Below are 11,312 nucleotides of genomic sequence, written 5' to 3'. Positions count from 1 at the left end.
GCCGTATTATACGCGCGTTTTAAACGGCGTTTTTTATTAATCGTACCCATTCGAATGCAAGTATGGTCCAACGTAGTCTCCTGAAAATCTAAAGCATGAAAATTGAGTGGATCACAGCATGGGGCCGACCATCTCGGATCAAGCGATCACACTCCAGCAGCGATCCCCGACAAGCCTGTGGCTCCAGCAGATTCAAGCGGCAGCCAAGCGCCTGAAATCATGCCGGAGCTTGTCCGAGTGCCGCCTACTCAGAGCCGAGATCGAGCGAACCCACCTGGCACGGAATCGCTACCTCACCAACGTCCTCGTCGAGACGCTGGGAAAGTTTGGGCAGCTAGAGGAGGTGTCCCAGGTCTTCGCGCGCATCCGGCAGCCAAACGTCTTCTCCTGGAACATCATGGTGGCGGCGTACGCGCAGAACGGCCGCCTGGAAGAATCGAGGGACATGTTTGAAGAAAAGATGGCGGAGCGAGACGTGGTGTCCTGGACGACGATGGTGGCCGCTTACGCGCAGAGCAAGCAGCTGGAAGAAGCCCAGGGCCTGTTCGATCGGATGCCCGAGAGGAACGAGGTGTCATGGAACACGATGATCTCGGCCTATGCCCAGTCCGGCTATCTGGGCGAGGCTGAAAAGCTCTTCCGGCAAATGCCCGCCCCGGACGTGGTGTCACGGACGCTGATGGTGGTGGCGTATGCCCAGGCCGGGCATCTCCTCGAGGCGAGGTGGGCTTTCGAGAGCATGCCCGAGAGGGATACCGTAGCGTGGACCGCGATGCTCGTCGTGTATGCCCAGGCTGGGGATGTGGCCGCGGCGGAGCTCCTCTTCCACACCATGCCGGACAGGAACCTCGTGTCCTGGAACGCGATGCTCCAGGCGCGAGCTCGCGGCGGCGCGCTAGAGCTCGCCCAGCGGATGAATGTGGAGGGCGTGAGGCCGGACGAGATCACTTTCATGAGCGTTCTCCACGCTTGCAGCCATCTCGGCCTCGTGGAGGAGAGCTTGCGGCAGTTTGCGTCCATGGTGGTGGATCACGCCGAGACTCCGCGCGTGGAGCACCGGGCGTGCGTGGTGGATGTGCTGGGGCGGGTCGGGGAACTCGACGGCGCGGAGGATGTGGTGGGGAGCTTGCCCGCCCCGTCGGGAGCTCTGGCGTGGACGACGCTCACGGGTGCTGCCAAGATGCATGGAGCCGTGGGTCATGGCGTGAGAGCTGCCAATGCGGTGTTTAGGATGGATCCAAGCGACTCGGCACCGTATGTTCTCTTGCAATTGCATCTCTGTAAGAAGTAAATAACCGCGCTGCTAAATCTTAGCTCACTGGATTCAGTAGATCAAGGAATGCAAGTGATCTTTCCAGAGAAACAAAAATCGTCAAGAAGCACTGTGTTCTACTTGACAATACAGGAAGATCTTTTTGTTCTACGTTGCATGCTTTGACAACAGTTTTCTCTTATCTGAGAGCTGCTTAGGTGACATGTCTATTACACTACATTGTCTTAAGTTCAAAGTTGATGTGCTAGTACAGTTTGACTCAAACTCTCGGTGGAGTGTTTAAAACCCGAACCGATCGAACTTATGTCACTCACATCTATGGAGCGAGCGCTAGTTTTGGCCGTAGCAATTCTTCTCCTTGCGCAGCTTGCTGCTTGCCAAGGGCCCCGGGGAACTCTGGGTGTCTACCAAGCAAGCAACTCATCGAGTAAGTTCTGCTGTTGATGAATCACCACTTCTTACTCATGTTGTTTGCGTGTTCCAGCTTACACACCTTGTCCTCGAAGTGGATGGAGCCGAGGCCAGGCTCTAGCAAATAGCCAGGCGATTTTCAATGGCCCCTCCAGCGCGTGCTTGAGGAGCTACAATCTCACCAGTGACTATAACCGTGGCTTTGGAGTGAGAGCGGTGGTCAGAGTGGTCGGGACATGCTCGGCATGCTATACTTTTCACAGCACCCAGTCGACTTTCAGGTCCATCGCGCAGCCAGGCGCTCAAATCCCTCTGTCTATAGAGTACATCCCGTCCTGAGACTTGTGCGAGAGCAAATAAAAGTACCTTGTGTGTAGGCTGCGAGCTTCTTAACGATTTTAACAATAAAACTGGAACCGTAGCTGCAAACAGTGCTCTTACGTATTCAAAGAGTGATGAGTATAGAGGTGTTAAACGTTGTCCGAATTTTAAGAAGACTGGAAACAGGCGCTTGGCTAGTGGTTTGAAATCCAGCGGATGCTTACCAGTTGATTTTGTAGACTTTCCTTTCAAAACCTTTTTTTCTGAGATTTTGGTTTGAGCATGATATTGGAACGTTGTATATGTGACCCTTGAAGTCTTTGCTTGAGAAAGTCTGAGCTTTTCCGTGCATGAGACGGGGTGTCATTCAGCACTACGAGCTTGGTTCTGCGCAAACTCAAAGAATCTATTCAGAAATTCATCCATATAAAAACTCTCTAACCTGTCATCGATTGAGATTCTCGCAACTTTCTTCTTGGTCTTTCGCTTGGGCCTTGACTCTGTCGGTTGAGCATCGCATACATTCGTCGCTTCCTTCCTGTTGAGTTTAAACGCTAGTCATGTAAAGAAGAAGGAAATGAGGGAGAACTTACCGCTCCTTGTCTATGAGGAACTGGACAACGCTCTCGTCGAGGAAGCCCGAGTTTTTCATAGCCAAAACTCCAGCCTCGGGATCGGAATCGTTCTCGATAAGATCTTCTTCTTTCCTTTGTATTTCTTCCAGCTTCTTCGCTTTCTTCTCCAATTTCATTAGCTTTGCCTCTCTATTGCGCTCGTCCCGCTTGCGTCTCTTGGATTTCGCCTCGGACGCTATCCTAGCGAGCAAAGATACCCACTGCATTCGTATGAAGGAAAAAAAAAACGAGAGAAGTACCTCTTCTCGGTGTCGCGTTCTTGCTTTTGAGCAATCTCCGCGGCATCCCGGCCCTAGAATCGCAATCTGTGAGAAGCAGGAAGAATGCGATCGCGGCGCCTACCTCGACCATCGTGACCTCCTCTGGAGCACCTTCGCTGTCACTCATTGGTTTCACGCAAACCCTAAACCTCACCATTTCCTTATAACATTGAAGAACCCTAAAAACAGGACAATAGATTTGCTTCTAGCGATGGCATTCGCTCCTTCTCCATAGCCAAGAACACGCCCAGCCCACCATCGTTCTTGCAGTTCGAGACGATCACCACGAACTCCGCGCGATCATTCACCACCGGCGTCACGTAGCTGGGCCTCCCAAAGCCGAAATCCAGGTCCTGGAAGGGGATTTTCCACCACGGCGTGATGATCGTCCCTCCCGGAATGTCGATCATCCCGCGGTGGAGCTCGCACCAATCTATCTGCGACCGAATGTAATCCTCGGTTCCAGTAGATGCCAGCGCTCGCCGGACACGATCGACGCAAAACGCGAGAGATTGGCGGCGAATCTCTCCCGCCGTGGCATCCACGCAGCTCGCCCCCACGACAGCATTCCCGCAGAAATTCTCCGGAAGATCGAGCTTGCCTCGCGTGCTCGTGACCAGGAAGAGCTTCGATGGATCGCCTGGAGCAAGATGATCCATCGATTTGGTTCTTGCCTGCCAGATGTGAGCTGCTAGGACCTCGAACGTGGAGGGACGCTTGATCCATTGTGATCCCAGGACCGTGTTCTTGAGGCTCTGGATCATCCCGGCCGTGAATTCGAGGACTTTAAACGCGAGGTTTGTGTGATCGAGCTCCGGAGAGAACGAGCGTGGATCGAAGAGAACTTTTGGGGGAATCTCTGTGAGCCGCTGCATTTCCTTGTGATCGTAGGAGGTGTGAGGGGGCGATCGAGGAAGCAAGCGCGATCGATCGGGACAGGGATTGGGGAAGAACTCCTGGCAGCCGCGCACAATCTTCGTGTAGTCGTGAAGAAAATTGTATGCCGAGAATCCATCCATGGCGACATGGCTCGCGCAAATTCCCAGAGCGATCCCACCACACTGGAACTCCGTCACCTTTTCGAAGAACAAGGGTATTTTGCAATCAAGCGAAAGATTTGATCACTTTTCTTGCCTGGAGAGTGAGCAATGGAAGATCCTGGATGGATTCCACATTCCTTGGAAGTGTGATGAGCTCTTTTCGAAAGAGAGGATCTGGATCACGGAGATTGTGGAGCTGGGCTATGGTGGCGTCCATTGATGCCCGCGTAAACACCACTCCAGCTCCATTGCAATCGATCTCCAGGCGCCCATTTTCGTCATTGAGCTTGAAACTCCCGGCCAGGAAGTAGTACGGAACGAGGATCTTGGCGAGACACTCGCGGAGTTTCTCGATCCAATCGCGGGGATTGTCGATCGAATCGTAGACCATGATCCACTCGACATGGAAGAAAACTTGATGATCGATGTTGCTGAGATAAAGAGTTCTTCGCTCGAGAGGAAGAGCTGGGGTGACGAGCTCGGAGCTTTGAATCACCACCATTGGATTGCGGTTACCATCTATCCAACGATCGATCGGTTTTAAAGCCGGGAGAGATTCCATTCTTCGCTATAGTAGTTTTGTGTGTGTACTTGTGAGATTCCTTTTTACATCACGCAGAGGACATGGCTTTCATGCCGCCATGCGAATCGAGCCTGGCACCTCTGGCTCACGACGCAGTGGCCGATGCCGTCCATCTGGACGGCTCTCCTTGGGCTACGAGGGCTAGGATTGGAAGGAATCCCGTCGAGCGTCTCCGGCTTAAGCCTAGAAGGCGCTATTGGATCAGCTGCGTTAGGGTCGGATTTCTCTTCTCCAATCCTCCAGAGATCCGAGCTCCGCATCCACAGCGCTGAATGGAGCATGCCAGCAGCAGCATTTTGATATCGAAATCGCAGCGGCCGGCGGATTCTTCTTCATCGATTCCTCGCCCTGGATCGAGCTCTAGAGTACCTGCATTGGCGATGGAGCAAGAATGAGATGATTTGAGGAGCAGCACTCCGGCAATGGAGAGGTATGGCAGTGGATATTTTGTCGATAATGTCTTAGATTTAGACGAATTTTATTGCCAGCGAGATCGAGAGATTGCGCTCCGATAGGCGCGAGCTCCTGGAATACATACTCGCCATCAACAGCAAGATCGTCGTGACACCTCTGGATGGAGTAAATTACGACAGCATCGATGTAAAGTATGTTCTTGACCGGGCACGGAAAGGTAAGGATGGTGCTTTGCGAATTATTACTCAATCTACTAAGTAAACGCTCTGGATCCCATTCAAGGCCTCACTATGGACATAGCAGCTGCATTTAATTCGCCACCACCTCAAGAGGTAAAAGATCGTGTCGTATCGACTTGCTGGAAAATTACTCTTTCTTTCACAGAATAACGACACAGTTTTATCTACGTCGCCTGTGGGTGAGGAGATTGCAGATGGGGGATCTTGTCCATCGGTGGAGGCTCCCTTCAAATTCCAAGAAGGGGAACAAATAAAAAATGCCGATGAGATCGCTTTGTGCTTGCCAGCTTTTGAAACAGGTGTGTGAAACTTTTGTCAAGTTGTTTATTGACACCCCAGTTTGTCCCAGGTCTTTCCGACGACGATATCCGGGAAACAGCATACGAAGTTTTGCTAGCATCAGTGGGAGCAGCCGGGTGGGGCCTTTTATTTGGTTTGCTAGATTCTGATTTCTATATTGTGTAGTGGGCTGATGAAAAAGGAAGAGAGCGTCTCGCGGTCTGGAAAATGGAAGCCTCAATCGAAGGCTTCCGGTCTCGCTTGTCTGATGAGCATAATGCGAAAGCAACTTGAGGTACGTTTATCTGTAGCTCGCTACTGTAGATAACCGTCTGTATGGACAGATATCTGAAGAGAATGACAAAAGGACAACAGATGCATTGTTTCATGCATCGAGCGGAAGATTGGGCAAAAGAACTGATAGCTTGCTTGTGCCGCTCGAGTTGTTATGCAATACAAAACGGGAAATTTTTCCAGACGGGACTACCTATCTAAACTGGCAAAAGAGATTGGTAATATTTGTAACCTCGTTTTTCTGCTCTGATAGTGTTTTTCCTTGCAGCTAAATATTGTAAGAGAAGGAGTGTTGAACAATTACCATTGGAACCTTGATCGATCGGATCATCTTGCTATGGAGTTGATGGCTTCAATATCTAATGTTGAAACTTCCGCTGTAAGTGATTTTTTTTTAATTTTTCTTTTGCGTGATTTTAAATTCTGATTTTAGGCTAAAGACCGAACCGACGCGTTAAAACGTGTTAAGGATGTCTATCTCGCAATTTCAGGAAGAAATGGGAAATCTGAAGAACCCTGTCATTGGGCCGACGGTTACTATTTGAATGTGCGTTTGTACGAAAAGCTACTGTTTGGTATATTTGACCCTGTGAACTCGAGCCAATTTATTGAGGTTAGCGTCTCATGTATGTTTGAAGGCTCACGGTATTACGTCCCTTCGTAGGAAGCAGAGGAACTCCTTGAGCTGCTAAAATCGACGTGGAGAGTGTTGGGACTCAATCAGATTGTACACGATACATGCTTTACGTGGGTTATTTTCAAACAGGTAATGTCTAAGAAATACGTCTGTTTATTCACAAACTTGGCTATGGAACAGTTCGTCGTCACTGGGGAGTTTTCCTTGCTCCAGCACGCTCAACGTCAAATGAAACTGATTACATTTGATCGACCAAGAACTGTAGCAGAACGGGCGTATCTTAAGACAACGAAACACGGGAATCTCGATGTTTCATATGTCCAAGCTGTTCTGGGATCTATTAAGTCATGGATTGACAAGCAGTTGAATGACTACCATCTGTACTTTCAGCATGTAAGTGCATGTGCTCTCAACGTTTACTCAATCTTGATTTTAGGATCGTACAAAAATGGAAGCGGTGCTTGCCATTGTTGTAACTTCTGCAAGGCTTCTAACTGAGGAGGAAACGGTAAATTGTGTTTACTCCTCTTTCGGATCATGTCAATTAATCTGTTGCTCATAAAATGCAGAAAGCTCCAGGAATATCGAATACGTTAGTTATTGCAAAGCTGATCGAGGGTTACATATCTTCATCGATTAAGGAGGCCTATGCAAGGGTTCGTAAGCGACCTGTACTCGATATTTGAATACTAATGGCTGCTTATAGGTTTTAGCACAATCTGCAAAACAAGAAGGCCATTGCGGTCGGCTGATATCACTTGCTGAAGATACTAAAAAACTCGCTGATTACGATATTACGTTCTTTTCCCCTCTCCTATGTCGTTGGGGACCTTTGTCGGTTGCTGTCACGGCTTCAGTATTGCATGCTGCTTACTTCAAGGAGCTTGTAAGTTTCTTAGAAGATAAAATTCTTACCAATCACTTGTGTATGCTCAGAAACCTTGTCTTGAAAGATTGTCGACATCACCCGACGATGAAGTCACTTCACTACTATATGCAGCGGATAACTTGGAACAATATTTATTGGACTTGGTAACTTCAGCAGAGAACGGGGATGGAAAGGTTGCCGAATATAAGGCACAAATGATACCATACGAGGTTAGCTTACTGGAGGTGTACAACCTTCTGATGTTCTTTTTTGCAGCTAGATAAAATACCGGGGAACTGGAGTATGCGCTGTATAACAACAAAGTTTGAAGAGCTCTCCAATGGTGTTGAAAGTGCTTTCATGGAGGAGGTGAGAGGTATACCCTTTGTCTATCAAATAAACTGGAGTTCTTGTGCAGAATTGGGAACCTTTATCCCCAGAAGAGCGCTATGGTCGTTCTGCCTCAGACATCTTTAAAGCAATTGACAAGGTAAGCACCAAGGCTTTAAGTCAGATCCTGTCATGTTGTCTATAGGTAGTGGACAGTTTCTTTGGCATAGAGTTTCCAATAAGGGCGTCCCATATAAAAAACTTGATAGATGCCTTGGAAAATGCGGTGCAACTTTATTCCGACAAACTACACAAGCAACTCGGTGCGTTGGTTTTTGTTTTTTTTTTAGCATACCGACGCATCTTATATGTTCGAATCAGGTGACAAGGCTGATTTAATACCTCCAGCACCGGCTCTAACACGCCACAAAAAAGAAATCTCTATTAAGGTGTTCTCTAAGAGGAAGGTGAGCGATCCACATTTGCCAGACGAGAAGCGTTCGAGCGAATTGAACGCGCTTACAACAGCTAAGCTTTGCATGCGTCTGAACACCCTGCACGTAAGCTGACTTTACCAGGTTACTCTTTTCTAACATTTTCCGAACAGTTTGTACTGAATCAACTTAATCTGTTACAAGAAAATATCAAGCAGAAGTGGCTAACAAAGAGGGCACAGTATTCCAGTGGTATGAGTGGTACTTTTATGGTTGGTTCTAGTTCACGTTTCAAATTTGCAGGAAGCCAGATAAAGTCAAAGCAAAGCGAAGAGATTTTGCCTGGCTTTGAAACGTCTAAGAAGTTTGTGACCTGGGTACTTGAGCAAACGTGCGAATTTACAGGTGAATAAGGATCTGTATTTAGCTACATGTCTGACAATGTTGTATGTAGGCTTCAAGCTTATTTTTTGGGACATGCGTGAAGCATATGTTGATACTTTATACAAAGGAAACGTTGGCCAGTGTCGTATCGAAAAAGTGGTGAATGGACTTGACACGGTAAGCTTCCATTTTTTTTTTTGGCAGCTTCTTAGCGATTCTTTCATCTTTTTTTGCAGGCATTGGGTCAGCTGTGTGAGGTTCTTGTTGAGCCTTTACGGGATCAAGTAGTGTTTGGACTCCTGGAAGCATCTCTTGTATGCGCGTGATAGCTTAATATATGGCTGTCTAATGTTGGAAACTATACAGGAAGGATTTCTGTGGGTGCTTCTTGATGGCGGTCCGTTTCGTTCGTTTTCTCAAGCTGACACAGAAATACTGGAACAGGATCTTAATATTCTGAAGGTAAATTGATGCTTCTTTCAACTGCGGTTCGATCAGTTTGCGCTCCAGGATTTCTTTGTTGCCGATGGTGACGGCCTTCCAAGAGTGACTGTTAATAATGCTGCCTCCCAGGTTCATCAAATTCTAAATCTCTACAGACTTGAGGTATTTTACCTCAATCCTTTTGCGGCCAGCTTTTCAATCTAATTCTTTCAGACGCACGCGGTAATTGAGAACTTTAAACGAGCAAGCGAACAAATGAGCAACCCTGCCAAGAGTTCCGCTCAAGTCGCCGACTCAGAGATTTTGCTCCGCGTGCTCTGCCACAGGAAAGACAAGGAGGCAGCCAAGTTTTTGAGGCAGTGCAAACTGCCTAAACAATCGTAGCGCGTCTTCATTTGCAAAAGACACGTAAGGTTCGTGTTCTTACGACTTAGTGTTGTCTTTTGCTCACTCTGTTTCCAGCCTAAGCCTTTGAGAAGTTTTCACAGCACGAGCGCATTGACATGGCGCTTCACCATCGCGAGGATTTATATTTCCGGGATAGACTGTATTTACAGGCCAGGTGAGCTCCGGAAGTTCGCGTCACTCGAGATTCTTATCCAACACCTGTTTGTCCTTGTTTTTCTTCCAGGGCTCACGAGGCCCTCGTGGCTGTCGGTCGGGCATTCAGGATGCGACGCGTGCCTTGCCACTTAGCTCTAGTTGCAGTCAAGCGTACACTACATAACAGGTGTGACTTCAAAGTATTTAGTCACTTGAAAGTTTTCAACTCGCAGATCGTCCATCACTGCCAGAAAGAAGAATCTCTGCCTCTCTCTCTCTGTCTCAGTCTCCAGAATGGCTCAGGAAAATTTCCAGCTGCTAAAGTCGGTTGAGGATCCTTCGCAGGCCCAGCACCAAGAAGTTGCCGTCGAGAAGAAGCCAGTGACGTTCCGGGTGCCGCGAACTCCAGAGATACCTCGCGAGCTCCTCGCCACCAAGCCCAAGGATCGCATCGACGAGCTCCTGGTCCTTGAGGGGATAGACATTCCAGGATGCAAGCTCGTGCTGGATGTGTATCTCAATCTCCCCATCGCGGATGAAAACATGCGGCACGACATCGCGGAGTACGTGGGCTCCTTCTACTGCATCACTCCCAGGAGGAGCGACCAGAAGTTCTCCATTCGGTCCAATCTCGAGATCCTGGAGCTAGACAACGCCAAGGAGATCACCGTGACGGTCGTTCCAAGGGGGGGTTGCCATACGGAGGTTCCAATCCGAGGCGCCAACATCGTGTATGCTTGATTGATCCAGAGCGAGCGTAGTCGCGAATGAAATGCTTGTAAGGATTGCGTAGAGTCTCTTATGAAATTAGTGTCACCCCAGACGGTCAGGAACTCTGTTCTTGACACGAGGGGCTCACTTAAGATCTTTTATATTTTTAAGCAAATCAGTTTTCCTGGACTGAACAATATGCTTTCCTCTAATCGCGATTGGGACCAGTGTATTATTTTAAAGTAAAGTTAATTTACTATTTTAGAAAAGTTAATTGAAATAATACTGTTTTGGTTACTAAAGTAATAAACGAAACTCAATACGTATTTTATAATGAGCAAAATTTATGATTTGAAGTGCCCAATGCCCAAAATTGTTTATTTGGATATTTTGTTGAATAAATTACCAAATCACAATTATTTTGAATTATAAGAAAGACTGGTATAATACAATTTCTCTTTGCACAATATTCACCACTTGACCATATAACTTTAATTTTATTATAATATAATACAAGGTTGCCATCATTCTGAAGTTTTAAGTTACATCCATAATAAAATAAATTCCCAGTTTCTGAGTCCCAAATTATTTTACTTAAAGAATAAATAATTATATTACAATTTGATTGTACATATAACATAGTTTTACCATTTGAAGAAATCAAGAAATTACTTGAAGCAATTAATGCTGGACTAGATAATGTATTAATAATATTTAAACAACCAAAAAGTTTATCAAAAACATTAAGATTTTGATTCTTGTTTTCGAAATCAAAACTCCAATCATTAGTTATTTTATATGTTATTTCATATACTCCATTTTGTTTTTCAAAAAAGTCAGAGCAATATCTTTGTAACTCTTCCTCACATGTATTTAAAATTGTGGTAAAACCTCTTTTCAAATTATGACCATAGACTTGGGTTGTTTGTTGAAGCGAACAATCATCTATAATTTTTAAAGTTAAGTGTACAAGTCCTTGAGAAGTAGGTATTAAATCACCATCTGTAAAAGTTGTAGGGTAATAATCATTGCCATTAATTTTTATTATTAATTGTCTAATAGCAGACATAATAGTACCAATATCATGTATATTCAAAAAATTTATTCTTCCAAATTTAGGCCTATAATATGGTGCTTGAGATAGTTGTATGGTAACTAACAATAAAAGTAATAAAATTATACTATTTTTCATACTTGAAAAACTGTATAAAT

The 11,312-nt window shown here is 46.4% G+C and overlaps 5 protein-coding genes across 9 annotated transcripts; 2 read left to right on the top strand and 3 right to left on the bottom strand.

Annotated features, from left to right (window-relative positions):
- The first annotated feature begins 31 nt into the window (after positions 1-31).
- LOC9634747 (pentatricopeptide repeat-containing protein At4g02750) lies at positions 32-2,113 on the top strand. The gene is made up of 2 exons (XM_024672309.1): positions 32-1,700; positions 1,758-2,113. Exon 1 carries the CDS (start codon positions 119-121, stop codon positions 1,289-1,291), a length of 1,173 nt encoding a protein of 390 aa, XP_024528077.1. The 5' UTR covers positions 32-118; the 3' UTR covers positions 1,292-1,700; positions 1,758-2,113.
- On the bottom strand, positions 1,483-3,079 carry LOC112345469. 2 transcript variants are annotated; one of them, XM_024672311.1, is made up of 8 exons: positions 2,983-3,079; positions 2,880-2,932; positions 2,599-2,820; positions 2,448-2,543; positions 2,230-2,392; positions 2,051-2,181; positions 1,736-2,000; positions 1,483-1,677 (listed from the first exon to the last, which is right to left on the bottom strand). In XM_024672311.1, exons 1-5 carry the CDS (start codon positions 3,055-3,057, stop codon positions 2,254-2,256), a joined length of 585 nt encoding a protein of 194 aa, XP_024528079.1. In that variant the 5' UTR covers positions 3,058-3,079; the 3' UTR covers positions 1,483-1,677; positions 1,736-2,000; positions 2,051-2,181; positions 2,230-2,253. The 2 variants fall into 2 exon arrangements, with proteins under 2 accessions (XP_024528079.1, XP_024528078.1); XM_024672310.1 differs by having other exon boundaries at positions 1,736-2,181.
- LOC9631706 (rosmarinate synthase) lies at positions 3,080-3,919 on the bottom strand. Its single transcript, XM_024671758.1, has one exon. The coding sequence runs from the start codon at positions 3,917-3,919 to the stop codon at positions 3,080-3,082; it is 840 nt and encodes a 279-aa protein (XP_024527526.1).
- Positions 3,920-4,004: 85 nt separating this feature from the next.
- LOC112345317 (13-hydroxylupanine O-tigloyltransferase-like) lies at positions 4,005-4,502 on the bottom strand. Its single transcript, XM_024671757.1, has one exon. It carries the CDS (start codon positions 4,500-4,502, stop codon positions 4,005-4,007), a length of 498 nt encoding a protein of 165 aa, XP_024527525.1.
- A 137-nt stretch (positions 4,503-4,639) lies between these two features.
- On the top strand, positions 4,640-9,390 carry LOC9634746. Of its 4 annotated transcripts, none has more exons than XM_024672006.1 (27): positions 4,640-4,953; positions 5,012-5,154; positions 5,220-5,269; positions 5,322-5,475; positions 5,526-5,592; positions 5,642-5,750; positions 5,800-5,967; positions 6,018-6,128; positions 6,183-6,362; positions 6,414-6,515; positions 6,567-6,779; positions 6,823-6,894; positions 6,956-7,042; positions 7,093-7,272; positions 7,323-7,484; positions 7,531-7,623; positions 7,673-7,744; positions 7,790-7,907; positions 7,966-8,144; positions 8,192-8,270; positions 8,322-8,423; positions 8,473-8,579; positions 8,639-8,716; positions 8,769-8,864; positions 8,913-9,008; positions 9,060-9,259; positions 9,335-9,386. In XM_024672006.1, exons 1-26 carry the CDS (start codon positions 4,946-4,948, stop codon positions 9,228-9,230), a joined length of 2,997 nt encoding a protein of 998 aa, XP_024527774.1. In that variant the 5' UTR covers positions 4,640-4,945; the 3' UTR covers positions 9,231-9,259; positions 9,335-9,386. The 4 variants fall into 4 exon arrangements, with proteins under 4 accessions (XP_024527774.1, XP_024527775.1, XP_024527773.1 ...); XM_024672007.1 differs by having other exon boundaries at positions 9,326-9,356; XM_024672005.1 differs by having other exon boundaries at positions 9,060-9,254; positions 9,309-9,353.
- Positions 9,391-11,312: the final 1,922 nt, after the last annotated feature.

Source organism: Selaginella moellendorffii, unplaced genomic scaffold, assembly GCF_000143415.4.
Source record: "Selaginella moellendorffii unplaced genomic scaffold, v1.0 SELMOscaffold_8, whole genome shotgun sequence".
Lineage (NCBI taxonomy): Eukaryota > Viridiplantae > Streptophyta > Lycopodiopsida > Selaginellales > Selaginellaceae > Selaginella > Selaginella moellendorffii.
This window is presented reverse-complemented; position numbering and strand designations above follow the sequence as displayed.